Source organism: Metopolophium dirhodum, chromosome 7 (assembly GCF_019925205.1).
Source record: "Metopolophium dirhodum isolate CAU chromosome 7, ASM1992520v1, whole genome shotgun sequence".
NCBI classification, from domain to species: Eukaryota; Metazoa; Arthropoda; class Insecta; order Hemiptera; family Aphididae; genus Metopolophium; species Metopolophium dirhodum.
In genome coordinates this window covers 33,186,082-33,205,339 of record NC_083566.1, presented here as the reverse complement: position 1 = coordinate 33,205,339, position 19,258 = coordinate 33,186,082, and the positions used below count along the sequence as shown (strand labels likewise).

General features: G+C 28.0%; 1 protein-coding gene and 1 long non-coding RNA gene across 3 annotated transcripts; one reads left to right on the top strand and one right to left on the bottom strand.

Annotated features, from left to right (window-relative positions):
* The first annotated feature begins 6,378 nt into the window (after positions 1-6,378).
* Positions 6,379-17,872, top strand: LOC132948697 (uncharacterized). 2 transcript variants are annotated; one of them, XR_009665038.1, is made up of 5 exons: positions 6,379-6,479; positions 6,914-7,079; positions 7,201-7,458; positions 14,815-16,423; positions 16,610-17,872. It is a non-coding gene; the product is annotated as an uncharacterized LOC132948697 (long non-coding RNA). The 2 variants fall into 2 exon arrangements; XR_009665037.1 differs by having other exon boundaries at positions 6,914-7,458.
* On the bottom strand, positions 10,579-12,940 carry LOC132948257 (uncharacterized). The gene is made up of 8 exons (XM_061018661.1): positions 12,837-12,940; positions 12,679-12,765; positions 12,365-12,615; positions 12,018-12,289; positions 11,615-11,837; positions 11,157-11,420; positions 10,637-11,014; positions 10,579-10,592 (listed from the first exon to the last, which is right to left on the bottom strand). The coding sequence occupies exons 1-8, from the start codon at positions 12,938-12,940 to the stop codon at positions 10,579-10,581; spliced, it is 1,593 nt and encodes a 530-aa protein (XP_060874644.1).
* Positions 17,873-19,258: the final 1,386 nt, after the last annotated feature.

Sequence of the window (19,258 nt, the reverse complement as noted above, 5' to 3'; positions counted from 1 at the left end):
CAACCAACCGTTATAATAATTATAATAATAATAATAGGTACCTAATAGTAAAATAAGTATTAATTTAATAGAAATATAAAAATTCATATCATAGGTTGACCTATATATTATGTGGGTATAAACTATTCACTTGTGTTAAAACATGTGGCTTATATTATCAAAAAAGAAGTTTATCGAGCACTTGTCTTACAAATCGCAATGAAAAATAAGTTAAATATGTACACAGGAGTGAATCACATTGTGGGACCCCAATAAGGTTAACACAATCATGTCGATGAAAGTTTATGAAATCGTTGTCACCATAATAATATATTAACAAATTGTAATAATTATAATATAGTATTATTTTTACCCCAATATGTCATGGCGGATTAAAATCGAGGATTGTATTTGAAAGCAAAAAATATGTTTTACGTTATTTTGAATGATAACTTATACCATGGCTCAAAAGTTTTAGTATACATTTTAGATATTTCAAAAGCTTTTGACTGTGTAAATCATAAATTGTTATTAAAAAACTTCATCATATTGGTTTAAAAGGAAAAATGTATGAATTATTAATATTTTATTTAATTAATAGAACACGGGTAATAAAAATAAATAATACTTTAAGCTCTCCTCCAGTTATTACACATGGTGTTCCAGAACGTACTGTTCTTGCACCTCTTTAAATTATAATTTATATAAATGGTTTATTAAACCTAAATATTAATGCTGAAATAATAATAGGTTATGCTCATGATACCGCCATTTTATCTCATGATAACTAATGATTTATATACATACACTTATAATGTTGTAAAAGAAATTAAATATTGGTTTGATAATATTTTTTTGGAATTAAATATAATTAAATCAAAATGTATTTACTTTAATATTAACTCTGTGCTAATCAACTCTGATTTAAAAATACGTGTGCATTCATTTAATTGTAAAAATAGTTACGTCATTTTAGATAATTCTAATTTTATTAAATACCTACCTATGATAGGTATTATTCGTAATTTAATAAATACTGTACGTAAGTACATTTTTATATTTTTCATGTAAGCGTAATATATTTAATATTATTATGAAACGAATGTTATATTCATCTTTAGTTCAATCAGTTATTAATTATGGTACTGTTTTTGGGGAACAAGAATATTATACTTATTATGTTATTTTTTTAAAAAGTACTCAAACACGTGTAATTGAATTTATTTTTAAGATACCCAAGATTATAAGTAATAATTTTGTTAGTGATTTGTTAAATTTACTCAGTGTTAAAAATGTATATTATAAATATGTTCTAATTACCTTTTATAAATATTAAATAATAATATTAATCATGTTACTCACAACTATAGTAGATACATTTTACAAAGAAAATATTAATATTAGTGTTCCTATCTTTTTAAAACAATTTGGTTTAAAAAGCTCTTCATTTACGAGCCAACTATCATTTAAAAATACATTCATCGCTTCGCTCAGAATCTAAAAGTAAGTCATAAAACAATTGGGAAATCCACGGCCTTTGGTTCGGGGCACGTGCGACCGCATCGCCTCTGTTCAGAGACTTCTTTAAAAAAATGCATTAGAATTAAGAGAACTTCAAGAAATGTGTTTAGTTTTTATGCGAGACACACTTCACATTATTCATAAACACTTATATTCTTAATATTGTTCATAATCAGGTAAATCAAGATTTACATTTATATTCCAAGATAACTCCATATTTAAATATTTTATTATATGTTTTACTTTTTAATTGCATTAGTTTTTATATACTATTTTATCCATATTTTAAACCATTGTAACAATTTCGTCTGATTTTTTACACAGTGCCATATAGGCAACCCGGTAGACGGCAGTTCACTTTAAATTAAGTTGTTTCTCTCTGTTACAGATAAACTGTGTAGAATTCTAAAAATTAATTTAAACAATTAAATTTCCATAATGTAAATTCACTTAAGTCATTCTTAAATAATGTCAGTTTTATTCATGTATGATTATAAATTTATAATTAAATATAAATCTATTTTGATATAATATCACAAATCAATTTTAACTCCCCAACACAAGCTATGCTTATAATAACTATAGGGTAGTTGCAAATATTTTTGTTATTTTTATATATATTATTTATGTTCTGTATGTTGATTTGCTAAATAAATATTATAAATAAACTATACTGTACTTGTGTACTATAGCTTATATAATTCCGTTTTTATATTGCGCATTTTTTAAATTATAATAATATAATTTCAAGTATACTTGAACTAAACTATAGTTTCAGGTAAGGTTCTTAAATTGTGGTGTTTATTAGAATATGTTTATTTGGAAACTGTTATTAATATTATAAACATTTTTAGATTATCATTTGTAGCATACCTACCAAAAGTTTAATCAAGTTATAATATGTCGGTTTGAGTAAAGGGTACTAATTAGATTTAAATAATTAATATAAAACTTATGGGAAATATTTTATTACATTTCATTACATTTTATTATATTTTGTTCAATCTTTTTAACGCACAAAAAAAACAACACCTGAAAAGAAACTAATACTCCACCTGAGTAAATAATTAGTGTAAAAATTATATACGCCACAGACGCTATATATATTTTTAAACATATTATGTATGATCGATATATTACGTGGCCTTAGTAGAACTTAACATAGAAAAAAAAAGTTTTCAACAAAACCGATTTTGTTTTTATGATGGAATTCAAATACGAATAACCCGTAGGAAGATACCGTTTTCGACATTTTCGCAAAATGTTTGTATTAGCATTTCTATACGTCATATTGAATACTATATGTCGTTATATAGGGTGATTCATTTAATTGGGTACACTAATTATTTCAAAAAGTATTAAAGTATGAAAAGTTTTTTTGAATTTTTTTTTTAACTGTTAGATTTATGCTTTTCTAAAACTTTATACTATTGCAGACAAAATAGCCAAAAGGGCAACCAAAGAACCAACGGATTTCTGGAATATAACAACACACTTGGATACAAAACACCTAATAAACACAAACCTTAATCAAACATGCCTTCAAGAATGGAGATCAGTTCGAAACAACAAACTAAGAGAAATAAAATCATCCACCCTCCCTTGGTTGCCTGACACATCACTCCCACGTAGACACCAAGTCATACTCACCAGACTTCGAATTGGCCACACATTGTACACTCACGAGCATCTAATGAGCAAAAAAGAACCACCTATATGCACCCCATGCAACAGAGAATGCCTCCTCACACAAGGTGCCAGAAACAAATTTATGCTCCCCAACAACCTGTGTGAAATACTTGCTTCAAACACGGAGAGAACATCGTCTCTACTTGAAATTCTCAAAGAAACGAACCTGCTGAAAAAAACTATAACACTATCACTAAATATATCACAAACATTTTATATTTTCAGAAAACTTATTGTACCTATCATATTAATTGTCTTATATACATTCTGTTTTTTTTTCTTTTTACATACTCTATTATTCTTATGCAAAATGTTTAATTAATCTGTAATTTGTATTTTGAAACGCCAATAACCCCGGTGGTTGAGGCGTATTTATAAAAAAAAAAAAAAAAACTGTATACTATTTTAATTTTTTTCACCCTTATATTTATTGGTGAAACCACTATCAACTTTTGATTTTCAAATAGTAACGTACTATAAAAAGATCACGAATTAATAAAATCATTTTTTTTATGAATTTACGCGTTAACATTTTTATTTTTTGTTGATTGGTTTGCGAGATACAGCTCCTCAAAGTATTGGTGGTTGAAGAACGTGTTAAAGTTGGTACCGCTACAAATATCGTTTTTATAGGTACACCTACATGTCACAAAGGAGATTACACTTCTCAAATTAAGACAAAAGTCTGTTGATCTTAAATGTTGAATTGTAATTTTTTATGTGGGGGTCGCATCGTTTGCCCTGAATGGTAGGTAAACCGCGGCATTATTTTTACTATTATTACTATTGTCTATTTCTTCATTTGTAAAGTGTGAAGACCAGGAGCTATACCTAACTGATAAATTCGATACCGTTCGACCCAATGTAACAATATTGATAACTGTTATGCTTTGAACCTGATTAATTGAATGTCCTATTACACCTATATGCTAATTTGACAATTAAGGCGTATCTGTCGCACAAGATCCCCTCCATTGTATTCACTATACATGACAATATTATGATATCATTATGACGCACATACCATATTACCAGAGAACAATAATAATCATATTATTATTACCGATATTTGGCGATACCTTTATCATTATTTATAATTATCTATGACTACGGTCTTATATAAGATAATAGGTTTGCATATTATATTATGCATATATTGTACCATTGATTAAAATATTATAATATAATATTAATTAATTAATAAAAATAATAAAGAAAAATCAATCAGTTGTGATAAACTGATACTAAAGTTAAAACCACGGATATAGATACTATGGTTGCACGATGACGGCCCATATTGGATCACAATAAAAATATTATATTGCTCCCTAGTTCGGTATATTATTGTTGAATATGGATCAGTGCTATGGCACCCTCACACAACCGCAAACTCCCTCATATAGTCATATTAGAGCGCGTTCAAAGATGTTTCCTATCTTTTGCTTCATACTTACTAAAGATAGACCATGCCCCACACGACTATTTCCCTGTTTTCACCGAGCTTAAGCTTTCATCATAGGCTGATAGAAGAGCAGCTGCAGATTTATCGTTTCTGAACAAACTCTTGGATGGTTCTATAGATGACCCCACTCTCCTTTCCAATATAAACTTTAGAGTTCCACATCGTTCCCTCCGTCACCATACTCCTTTCTCGGTGCCGAATTATACCACAAATGCGTTTGGCCAATGAACAACTTATCTTTTTGTCATAACCATGTCTGTAATTTATCTGTTATTATTATATTATATCTATATCTTTATATTAATACAATATTTTGTAATGAATTGGGCTCTGCATGTTATGTAGGTATATAATAAATAAATAATTTTGATGAATTTTGTCAAAATTTGAAATTCAGCTGACGCTAATAAAAAAAGTTGCCAATGCGTAATAACTAATTATCTCCGAGTTCTCTTAAGTTTGTTTTGTTTTTCTCGACACTTTAGAAAACCATTGGGAATTTTTTTACTTTTGGCTCCCCCCAATATACCAAATAGATTCACTGTTCTACCAAAAATGGTGCTGAAGTAGATAATTAAAGCTTTTTTACTACCTACCCATAATTTTGAACGACAGAAAAAACACATAATTGTAAAAAGTATACTAAAATAATGTCTTCACATTTGTGCAATAGAATACAAATACAAAAATCTGGTAAGTTAATGTCACTCTGCTGTAGTACTGTACAGTCGGTTACTAGTGGATCACTGTAATGGATGGTATATTATAATTTATAATATAATAATCATTATTCATTGTATATACGAAAACGCTTCTGAGCGGAGATGGTTGGTCAGCACTCAGCCAAGGATATTTTATATTATTATTATTAATACGATAGGCCATTTTCCATCCAATAAAATAAATATATTCACTTAGTCAAAAATCCTCAGTACAAACTTTAAAAATGTACAAACAATTTACAATTTTAAAACGTCCATAAATCGGTAAAAATTTAAAATATTATCAATAATAACCTTTCACGGTGCATTGAACACATTCGCTATTAGCTATGTTTTTAATGATTATTAAAAAACATTCAAACTCCTATCAATCCCTAGCCCTACCAGTTATATTTATTAACATTAAATTATTATAATAATGTAGTCTTTAATGTTATTTAAATATATCATTGTTATAACGCTTAGAGTAAATACCCGCACCTTGCCGTAGAACAGTCAATAGGTTCATATAATATAATACCTAGGTAATAGCTGAAAATTAATCTTTAAATTTTGTAGTGGCGTATAGTAAAATGTATAATTTACGTATAAACGGTTTATGTCCCCGCGAATAATATTATGGTTTTTGAATAAAAACGAAATAACTATCATCGAAATGATTTATTATACAATTTAAAGGCAAAATGTGTGTTGAGTGGATATCGCTATTCTGTAGGTACCCACTACAGCTATTGTCTTAAACAGTTGATGTTAAAGTGGTGCCACATGTTAAGATACGTGTATAATAATATGGCGAACATAGTGCTACAGTGTAAGCGTACTGTATACATCTATATATATTTCGATATTCATATCGATATTATAGCTCTCAGTCCCCGATATTTACAGTTCTAGATTTGTTTATTCAATTGTTTATGGATACATACAATATAACATATCTTTTGTTTGCTGAATAACCATTTAAATACCAAAGCATAAACTCAACGCTGTGAATATTATTCATTTATTTCACGTCCTACTTCGTCCAACAAACATGGTTAAAAATATTAATAATATGTTATCTATATTTTTTATGTTAATTTGTATAGGTGGTATATACGCTGGACGTAAGTACCTATGCATATTATTTTTACTTTACTTCATACATCAAAGATTAATATTAATGGAGAATCATAGGTATAAAATTCATAATTGTAATAATAGTTCATAAACTGTCATACTAAAGCAATAACAATCAAATAATATTATTTAACAGAATAAGATTTCCAACAAAATTAATTTTTTAGCACAATAATCCTTTTGAATCTGTTAATAAGCACAATATAATTATGATACATTTTACTTTGGTAGATTAAAATGTATATTAGCTAACTGTAGGGTTAGTTTATACCATCATACTGTTGTTATTTACAATCGACTTTTTCGGCAAAGCCGACCAGTAATCGACTTATCTGAATTATGTTTCCATTTTTTTTTTTTTTTACCTTTTTATTTGAAATATGGTGTTCAGTAAACATTATATTTAAATTTGATAATATAGGTCAATCAACCTATTATTAAAATCATCATGACAAAATTGGTTTTGCATACATTTGGAAGCGGGCTTGATGTCCACTTCAAAGCCAACTATTTTAAAACCTCATCATTGTTAGTTATTTTTGACTAACTATTAACTATTCTGTATCAAGGTAAAGAAGATTGCTTCAGTAAGTATTATTATATTTTACCTTACAACATATATAAATTCCCATTTTTTCTTAATTTTTCTTTTGTTTTTCACGGCGCTTTTGAAAACTACTGGGAAATTTTTACTTTCTACCCCCAAAGTACCAACTAGAATCATTTTCCTATTGGAAAAGACACCTAACCTATGTTGAAGAAAATCCAAGCATTTTTCTGTCCTAAAAGGTGGCAACAGACACGAAAAAAAAATAATAAAAAAAAAAACCACACATCATTGTCAAATCAATACATCCATCGCTCCGCTCAGAATCTAAAATATTGTAAATATTCATTATTATTTGTTACATCATATTATTATTACAGCTCAAATGATAGCTGCTAATTTAATAAGTGAGCAAAACGGTGAGTATTTAATTTAGATCTTTGAATATCAAAACTATTTTTAACAGTTTATTAGTATGTCATTCAATGTTTTATGTTTATACTTAAGAGGAGGTATGTAGTTAATTACTACTTTTAAGTTTTAAGAGTATTAATAAGAAGACGCTACACAAGTACACAGCCATTTGTTGTCCCCGTCTTACAAGAGCGATTAATATTTACGTGCGTAGCATATCAAATTTACGCTCAGCAGATCACGTTTAGCTCGGTTAGTTTAAATTTTATAGTGAATCGACCAATTATAAAACTTGATGGCAAAAACATTATCTGTGTTTTTAGGCGGGTTTTTTTACAATAGTTCATTTTTTAGGTGAGTTATGAACATTTTTAATTTACGGTATAATATACGCAAAACATGCTAAACAATTGAACAATAGTAAAAAACCCACACACAAACACAGATAATGTTTTTACTATCAAGTTTCATAATAGGTCGATTCACTCAAATTTTTTAACGAACGGAGTTAAGAGGACGCTACACAGGCAAACGAAACCGAGCAATGACCAAGAGAATGCGCTGTTAGGTGTTTTCGTGATCCGCAAGCACGCGACGTTTAAGCCGCGCCCACTACACATTGTCGGCTGCCGGCCGACAATTGTGCTCATTCGGGAGCGATGTTTATTATTTTCTCAACCTTCGTCTATAACGGATCGAGTAAATACAATGCACACACGTCGTACAATTATGCCACATTGCTGCAGTAATATTTTTGATATTCGCGCGTACCTATTCGGCTTGTATTTATTGCTTTATTAAATACTTACTTCATAAAAAATATATTTAATACAGTAAATAATATCTAGTTTATAACTGTAACATAAACGAATATTACCGAAATATCTAAATATTATTTTTTAGTAGGTTAATTAATTGAATATATTATTTTACGTTATACTACTACCACATAGGTATATTTTATAAATTAAATTTTTTGCGTATTTCTAAACATTAAACATTTTTCACACATCAGTCATCTATTATTTATAAGGTCCTACTTTTCTACCTATCTTACAATAATTTGAAACCTACGATTTACTAATATGTACTAATAAGTAATAAGTAATACTAATAAGTAATGACAAAGATATTATGAATTAGGTACGCATGTATTCAATAATATATTTATTAGTTTGTAATTAATAAATAAAACTCTTGTTTACTTTAATATGCATACCGATACCAATACAATAAAAAAAAATTTTTTTTGAAAGGAATTAAATTGGTCATGGAAATATAATTAGATACAGTTTATAATGCCAGTAATAACTAATAAAGTTATAGGTATTTCTTATTTTTATTTATAAAACTGTATGTAGGTACCACACTACTAGTTATTTTACTTGGCTTTCTCTCGTTCTCGTATATCACTTTTTAGCATTCTAGTTGGGTAAAGTGGTTGTACTATTTCCGATAGTAAACATTGTAAATAAAATCTAAAACAAATAACATTAAAAATATTTTATGTTACAGTGTTATAGTATAAGTCTGAATTGTAATTATTAACTATACATTTATACTTTACTTACGCTTTAAGTTTATGAACCATTTTAGATTCCCAAAATGTAGAATTATAAAGAATTGTTTCGATGTTTGTCCAATTATTCGTGTGCACAACAAAATAACACAATTTTCGACGACTGATATGTAACTGCCCCATAATTTGGTAGTAATATGCATGTTCGGTTTTTAATTTTATTTTATTATTCACAAGACTGCAGTATTGTAACTAAAAATGCATATTACATATTATATATTATATATATATTTCTAATTATTATTAAATAATATTTCATTCATCATTGGAACGTACAAATAACTTACAAGATTATTGTTGACCGCTTCTATAGCACTAGTAGTATCTTTAGCAACATATGGGCATTTGATTTCAACTACAGCATCGTTTTCAATTAAACCATCTATAAAAAATATTTTTGGTTAAAATATTAAAAAAAATAAAGGATATACCTATTATTTTTATCAAAATGCATGGCAATAAAAAAAATGATTTACCAGGACTCGCTGCTAAATATGGATCATTAGGATCAATGATCAAACCACAAATTTCAATTTTTTTTTTTATAATTAATTCCGCTTTTTTACGTGCGATGTCTTCTACTTCTCGTCCGTATTTTAGCGATTTTGACTGAGCACTTGGGGCGTAAAGTATGTTATATACTGTATTTTTGCATGATGTGTTGGCACGCATTTTACAAATTTGTCCAAAGCGCGATGCTGTAAGTCTTATTTTTCTTTCATAAAACCATTTTTCATTGTTACTTTGATCTCGGGTATCGATTTCAACTTGTTTAAAATTGACATCATTCAATGATGTCAGAAACATTAATTTTTTGGTTTCCAATTCTTCTGCTGTCAAAATTTCTATGAGAGGTTCAGCTAAACCATAATCGGCATCTGGTCCATATGAACGCGGCTTTTGGTACCTCCGCTCATTCGGAAATAATTTTCTTTTATTTTTCGTGTTTTTTCGAATCCGATCAATATTTTTCATAAATTTTTTTCCAAACATCCCTATAAAATAATTATAATAAAAAAGTGGGCAAGTATAGGAAAATGCTCTGATGCGAAGTAGGTGTCAATTGTATCTCGTAATTTGTCATTGAGAATATGTCACTGCGATAAAAAGCAACATTTTAATTCAACAATAAATCATTGTATACAATAAAAAAACAACTCTGAGTGGAAACGGCCTATCTTTTTCGTAATCTAACGATTAGTATAAAGTATAATATAAGAAAAATGCACAAGTAGTAGGCACCCTCACACAGACTTGGATAAGATACTGTTTAAATGTATGTCCAATACATATTCCGGATAATTAAAAAAAAAGTATTCAAAATATATATTCGAATACTTTATGATGATAGTATTGCGGATTCCCTAAGTATTTGGAATACTTAAAAAAAAAGTATTCCAAATATACCTAAATGCAATTTATACGGAATAATAATGAAATAGTTTATAAAATTGACTGAACGTTAAAATAATAGGTACCTACCTATTCAAAAAATACTGTATTAAAATATTTGTAAAAACTAAAAAGTAGTTAAAAATTCGGAATACTATCCAAGTCTGCCTAAACATTATGTATTTATCAAATATACTAGTGAATAAACAAACCTGGACTATTATTATTTGCCATTTTCTTATGTATTTTTCGTAAAAACTGGTTCGAATTGAATGAAATCACCGCTGCTTCAACTCTCGTGATATAACTTCTACGACCTGAAAAGTTTAACCTTTTTCCCGCCACATGCTTATTTATAATTGCATTGAATTGCTCGCATATATTATTTGTTTTGTTTTCAATTAGGCTCTCTGCATTTAGTACTAATCTGGAAATGCAATTTTTCATTTCTCTCAATATACCACCGTTTTCGGCTTCTGGGATTAAATTTATTGCAGAATTCGATTTTGACCCAGTACAAAAGTAAGCCGCACAATTTGAATGGTGCCCTAATCGGTGATATAGACAATTGTCTAAATCTTTTCGAAGGCCTATAAAATGTTAAATTAATTAAATTATTATGAATTATAATTATAATATATTTTAAATAGATAATCAAACTAAGAGAGAAATTAATATCGTTTTCTAAAAAATGTTAGAACATTTTTACTAATTAATAATATGAAAAACAACCTTTAATTTTTTGTGCCATTGTTAAGCCATTATTATTTCTCCAATGTTTAGCTGATTTTGTAACATCTCCACGAAATCTAAGGATATTTATCAAAACAAATTTTCTCACTCGTAATGGGTATTTAGTGTTTTTAGCTAACATGGATATTTTACTGCAATAATTTCTTAAAAGATGATTACGACATTCAATCTTTTTAATGAAAAAATGTGGACCATAAGGTAAAATATCATTGAGTCGTTTTGTTACACTGCTGTCACCATCACCTATAATATTATAAGTACCTATTTGTCTATTTATATTTTACAGAGGTTTTAGGGGGTAATAGGCATATTTATATATATATATATATATATATATATATAAAATAGTTAAAAATGAATCTGGAAAAGTATACTATAAAGTATATTATATACAGATTATAATAGGATTTAAAGTCTAATACCAATATAAAAATTACCAATTAGTCGATTGTATTTTAGTCCATGCATTGTAATACTATTCATAAAACCTTCGACAACTCCATCTGCTTCCATACTCGTTGATGATTTAGTCCAATTCATAAAGCATTCATGCTTGGGTGCAATTTCATTTTTAGTTGCTGATTTTTGGCAAATTATACAGTACTTATTTTTTATACCAATAAACAGTATTTTCTGTGTTTTTAAACCAATTATTGCGACCTAATTCATAAAAGGTGGATTCATAATATATGAATTTAATTAATTAATAAATAGCCCAAACATTTTCAATTAAACTCTAGGAATTTCCACTTATTTATCATTATTAATTATTGGGGCTAGGGGCTTCGTCTCCTAAAAAAAACACTTAGAATCTAAAATGTCATATAAAATTCGTCTCACCGCTCCAGATAATGCATCATATTTTGTCTTGTAGCTACGCTTCGACCACTGTCCGTCAGCGATTACTGTGCACATGGGAATGCCATCAGAATCTATACTTCCACATTCTAATGCAATTCGTTTTTCTTCTTCGCCAGCTTTCCTTATTTCTTCCCACGCTGATTCATGTATTGAATTGGCAACTACACTCTGTAGTTTAACAAAACCGGTACAAGAAAGTGAAGGCATTTCTAAAAATGCAGCAAACTCGGCCATTTGGGTATGGCCGATCCCTGTCAATATATGTAGGCACATTATTTAGGTATAAGTTATACTTTATTTCAATTAATTGAAATGTTGTATTTTACCTATAGCTTGACAACCACTGATTATTGCCTTATTAATTGGTACACATTGTTGTTGAGCATTTTCGGCAGAGTATATTTTGGACGTTATACCACACATTTTGCACTTAAAATTAAAAACAGAATGAAATCCATAAATTTTTTCTGATTGGAACTGCATATCAATAAAACTGCAGTCCATTCCTCCACTGTGACGAACTTGTATTTGTTGTATAAAAAACAAAATATCAACAATACGATGTCCAGATAAACAACTAAAATTCCAAAATATACAATGTTATAAACAAAATAAAAAATTGAAACTATTGAAAATTTACTTTTTCGAATCAATATATTCCGATGAACTATTTTCATTATCATCAATTTGTTTTACATTTAATACATGCGATGATACACTTAAATCACTAAAATAAATAATGAAATTTTAATTTATGAATTTAAAAAATAATATTAAATTAAAATAAAATATAATTACTCCGATTGAGACAAATTTGATTTGTTTGACAACGTTAACAATGAGGGTTCCATAGGTTCTATACCACTAATACTAAACAATGAATTTAAATAGAGTAATGTCATATTCTAATAATATTATTATTATAAGTAGATGGTTTTTTTTAAATAATAATTAAAAACATATAATCTTACTTTAGTTCCGACAATGGTGCACCTTCGAATGTATCATTGCAGTCTAAACTGAAGGTTTGGTCAAAATCTGAACTATAAATGATTATAAAAAAGGTAGGTAAGTGGATGCTGTACAGTTACAAGACGTGGCTCACTCTAATGGATGGTGTTTAATTTGAATTCAATGATATAATATCATTGTATGAGAAATACGATTCTGAGCGAAAACGGTCAGTCAGCCTATGATATTACTAAGTATATTTGATGATATTATTGTAAATAAAGTAGCTTATATATAACCTATTTAGTATTTACGTGTAACATTGTTTTAAATGTTCAATCCTTATTAGATATACCCGAATTTCGATATTTTTATAAATTAGTTGAATAATTAATCGATAAAAAGTTAAAAACCGTGTTAATTTACCATGTGATATTGGACGATTGGAATACGATATCAAAAATCGGATTTCTTACGATTGTTAAAAAAGTTCTCGTCTACAATTTTTATAATAGGTAGTTTTGTTGTGAACCGCTTCAATAAGCCGTATTACATGAAGAACAAAAGTATAGTTTTTATTTGTATAAAATTCGAATACGAAGAGGGCGCACTATAGAAGACAAAATATGGCATAAAAACATGGTTTCGTAATTCCAGTAATACGGCTTATTGAAGCGGTTTACAGCAAAACTACCTATTACAAAAATTGTAGAGAAGAACTTTTTTAACAATCGTATGAAGCCAGAATTTCGATATTTTTGTTAATTAGTTGAATAATTAATTGTTAAAAAATTAAAAACCTTGTTAATTTACTAAGTGATATTGGACGATTGTAATACGATATCAAAAATCGGATTTCTTACGATTGTTAAAAAAGTTCTCCTCTACAATTTTTATAATAGGTAGTTTTATTGTAAACCGCTTCAATAAGCCGTATTACTTGAAGAACAAAAGTATAGTTTTTATTAGTAGGTATGAAATTCGGATACGAATACAAGATATAAAACCGAACAAAATTAAATAATATTTGTCATGAAATATAATATAATAATCATTTTCTTATCTGGGTTATTTATAAACTATGTACGGGCGCACGGCTGCGATAGAAAACCCGTTTTGACCTATGGTGCGGTACTGCTGTTATCGCGCGCGGGGGTGGTGGTATGAACACCTAGTATCGAGCGCTGCCGCTGCCTATAATGGGCGCAGCACATGACGAGCGTAATTAAATGTTTTTTTACCGAAAAACATGGTTTTGTAATTCCAGGAATACGGCTTATTGAAGCGTTTTACAGTATAAATACCTATTACAAAAATTGTAGAGGAGAATTTTTCCTAGAAACGTAAGAAGCCCGATTTTTGATATCTTGTTCCAATCGTCCAATATCGCATGGTAAATTAACACGTTTTTTTAAACTTTTTATCAATTAATTATTTTACTAATTAATAAGAATATCGAAAATCGGGCTTCTTACGTTTCTAGAAAAAATTCTCCTCTACAATTTTTGTAATAGGTATTTATACTGTAAAACGCTTCAATAAGCCGTATTCCTGGAATTACGAAACAATGTTTTTATGCCATATTTTGCCTGTGTAGCGTCCTCTTAAACGTGATCTGCTGAGCATAAATTTGGTATGCTACACATTTGAAAGACGGAGACAACAAATATCTGTGTAGCGTACTAGCGTCCTCTTAATTAATACTCTTAAAACTTAAAACTTGTAATATACTATATACCTATTTTGTGTATTCATATGCATTCCTATTTCCTTGCAATGAGCTGAAATCGAGACATTTTACAACAACATAAATATTATAATTTAGGAACTTATGAGGAAGACAAAACTACTGTCTTGAACCAGGTTAAAATTTGGGGTAAGTATACATTCATTATTTATACAATTATTATCTGTGGTTTTTATCAGTACCTACTACCTAGTCTGTTAACCGTCGAGTAATGAATAACAATGGTATAGTGTGTTTATTGAGTCCTTTATTTCGGATACTCAATATAATAATAAAATGTGAAACGCTCCCGTTGCATTTTACATGTCGCTGTAGTAAGGTTAGTAGCGAGGTGGAATCCCAAAGTATCGTTAATAACAAGGTTTACCTATTGATACATTATCATTCTGCTAAGTAGGTATACGTACTGGCGACTAGCTTTCCACGTATCATAATTATTGTCGTAGTGGACTGCAAGAGATCCAGATGATGTTGTTTTTAAATAAATAGTTGAACATAATTTTTAACAGTGAATAAATTTATAGTGAAAAAAATTAATAAAAGAGACAGTTCCGGAGTGGACTATTTTTAAAAACGTGACAATAAAAATAAAAATTATCGGACCCATATTACAATAAAAATTAAATAATAATATTATATATTGTATTTATCGTATTAGGTAAGAAAGTGCAACAGATAATACAAAAGAAATACGTATAACATATAACTAGCACTTCGTTGTGCGTAAAAATTGACAATTCTTAAAATAATAAGACTGTTGTCCCTGGAATTTCTACCTGAAATCATACTGCGTGTCTCACCGGTAATTATAAATTCAAGATGATCGATGAAAATTTTTAAGTTTTGAACATCATACACCGAATATTAAATAAACGAATTGAATAAAGTTGAATTGAAAATACTGATGAAAATACGCGTGGTCACAGGAAAAGAAATAACAGCGGAACACACTGCGTTTCACACTGCACTTACTGCAACGAGTTACGCCCAAAAGGAGTTGTACAATCACAATTTTTTTAAGAGTTGTCATTTTTTACGGACCACGATTCTTGAAGTGCGCGGGATTAGCTAGTTATACGTATAAAGCAATAGATTCTTCGGGACTCGTAGGGTGTTTATAGCTTATTTTTCCGATCCCTATTATAATAGCTAAGGGGTAAGCGTAGCTAACACATGATTTTTTCAGCTCACGAGAAAATAATATTTTTTTTTAGTCTAATTAAATGGTTACCATTGTAATGATATGCTCACATACCATTATAATAAATAAACTAAAATCTTACAGAGTAATAAATAACGGCCAGACTGTCGTTTGTAGAAATCGGACATCATCCCTAATGAAACCGTTGTCATGTATGCCGCCGGTACGTGCCGATTTCTTAATTATTATAATGGTATGTGAGCATAATATCATTACACCATTACGTATTATTATGTGATAACAATATATTAAATTACTATTATAATCAAACTATTTTCAAGATAAGAACGCACCCCGCTCGGGCATCCAAACGATGGCTGGTGAAACCTTATCTTGAAAATAATATAGTAGAAATATGACATAAACATAATATATATTATATATATAAAAAAAAACCTTAGACGCCAATTATATTATATTTTATTGAAACTGTATTACTTGTATTGCTTATTATAGTTCAAAACTATAGCTACCGTGGCAGTGCTGGTAAGTAATTGTAATCAATGTTCTACATGGACTAGGTACGATGATTATTGTTTAAAATATTGTATTTTAATACAATATTACTGTTTAACTTGTTAAGCATTTATAGTTGATGAATATATTGTATTATATGACTGTGCATCTAAATAAAAAGTGCAAAATTCAAACTAATGCATTACATTATTTCAGAGCATGTGCTGGGATACATAAACCACTGTACAATTAGTAAGAATTATTAAACTAATCACACCACATACATATTATGACATAATAATATTATAATATTTTATAATTGATTAAACATTAAAATACACTCTAAATAAATACCAAAAATTGGTTCTATAATTATATTTAAGCAAAAAAATTAAAATTAATTTAAGTCAAACTGTTTTTATTTTTTAGATGGGTATGATACGATGCCAATACGATATTGTAATCGTTTACTAGGTTAATATATAAAAAATATTTATTTTTTATTGTATACTTTTATGTACTCTTAATAATTAATGATGGTTAAATGTAAGAAAATTCGTAGTTTATTAAATAAGACAATTTTATATTGTGATGATTTATATAATATATTATATATTTATTACTTATCTATAAGATAACTCTTATTAGATATTCTAATAACATCAATTTATTTGATAAAGCAACATTATTTTTCTATAATATTATATTAAGAATTAATAAAGTCTCACCACCATCCTTATAATGTAAACCTGGTTTTTTTAAAATAATTTGTGCACATTACATTACTTTAAATTTCATAATAAAATTGATGAATTCTTAAAAATACATTTTATGAAGTTTATTTAATTTACATTTTACCAGTTAATTTTGTATAAAAACACCTATAGGTTAGGAGTGTGGTACTTGGAAAAAAAATTGGAACATTGAAAAAAATTAGTCAAAAATTTAAAATTCCCCACGCCTAATTGTGACTTCAATGGAAGACCTCTTCACCCACACATAATCAACCCGAAACTCATCGTACATTCGTACAGCACTAGTCAAAAAGATTGTGCACTAATAATTAAAATTTTTAAAAAAAAGGTGGGTAAGTGGTTGTCGCTCTGCTGTATAGTAGATTACAAGTGGATCACTGTAATGGATGGTGTTAAATTTGAATTCAATGATATAATATAAAGTATTATAAGTATAAGAAAAACAATTCTGAGCGAAAACGGTCAGTCAGCTATGATATTACTAAGTATATTTGATGATATTATTGTGAATAAAGTCATTTATATATTTACCTATTTACGAGGAACCATTTTTTTAATTTTCAATCCTTAGCTGTAAAAGTTGAACATTTTGTAAATTTTTAACTACAAAATAATTAATAAATTTTAAATTTGATAAATGTTGTCAAAATTTGAACTTTAAATGCTTATAAAAAAAAATTGTGCATATATATTTTTAATATGTTTTAACGACTATTGTAATAGTATATCAGGAGCCTTGCATAAAATTTTCACGAGTTTTTACCTCAATAAAGTGACAATCTGCAGTCTTAAATAAAAGGTAAACATTTATATTATACAATACTGTAACTATACATTTTAGATTCTGAGCGAAGCGATGAATGTATTGATTTTACAATGATGTGTTTTTTTAAAAAATTTTTGTTTGTGTCTTTCATTACCTTTTAAGACGGTAAAAGTGCTTGGATTTTCTTCAACAGTAACTTTTCTGATAGGAAAGTGAATCTACTTTTCTGATAGGAAAGTGAATCTAGTTGGTACTTTGAGGAGTCTAAAGTATTTTCAGTAGTTTTCAAACGTGACGTGAAAAACAAAAGAAAAATTAAGGAAAACCGGAAATTTTACACAAAATCTGTTTTCGAGAAAATTGATTTTGGTTTTTGGTGCAACTCTAAAAAACAAAACTAACTAACTAAAACAAATGACCGTAAGTACATGAAATTTTGACTGAATGTTTATACTAGCATTTTCTATACACCATAACATTTTCCAAATATTTTGACTTCTTTTGAGCTGTTTACGGACATTTTCAGTTTCCTTTTTTTTTAAATTTTTTTTTCTATAAATATCAATAAAATATTATCTGTTCGGTAAAAAAGCTTGAAAATTTAATAGAAGGCTCCTAGGTTATTGTTTCAAAGGCAGATAAAAAAAATTAAAAATCTTTAGTCATAATTTTTATTTATAAGCATTTAAAGTTCAAATTTATATTTTATCATCACTTTTTAAATTTCTTCAACAGTATCTTTTCTGATAGGATAGTAAAACTAGTTAGTACTTCGTGAGGTAAAAGTAAACATTTCTCAGTTTTCAAAAGCGCAGTGAAAAACAAACGAAAAATTAAGGAAAACGGGAATTTTTAAGCAAAATCGGTTTTTGAGCCACTACTTAATCATTTTCAAAATATTTTGACTCGTTTTGAGTTATTTATTGACGTTATGAAATTTTCTATTTTTTTGTTCTATAAATTTCAATAAAATTGTATTTGTTGGATCAAAAATATTTTAAATTGAATACAATAATGATTCTTATAAGTTATTATAATAATAATTAACTGTTGATATATATTATTAAAGATCCATAGCCACAATTTTCATTATTATTGTTACAACATTTAACATTTTCAAATTTATTCTAGTTAAAAAATTATGAAATGTTCAATTTTTATAGCTAAGCATTGAAAATTCAATTTAAGAATTCTCATAAATAGTTCATACTGTAACCAAAAAATCTAGAATATGTATAAAGACGGTTATATTTTACAGACATGTTAAGTTCAAATTTGAAGTTTAAAATTTAAACAATCTCAATGCCCAATTATCAGCTTTATTTAAATCTGTAAATTTTTCTC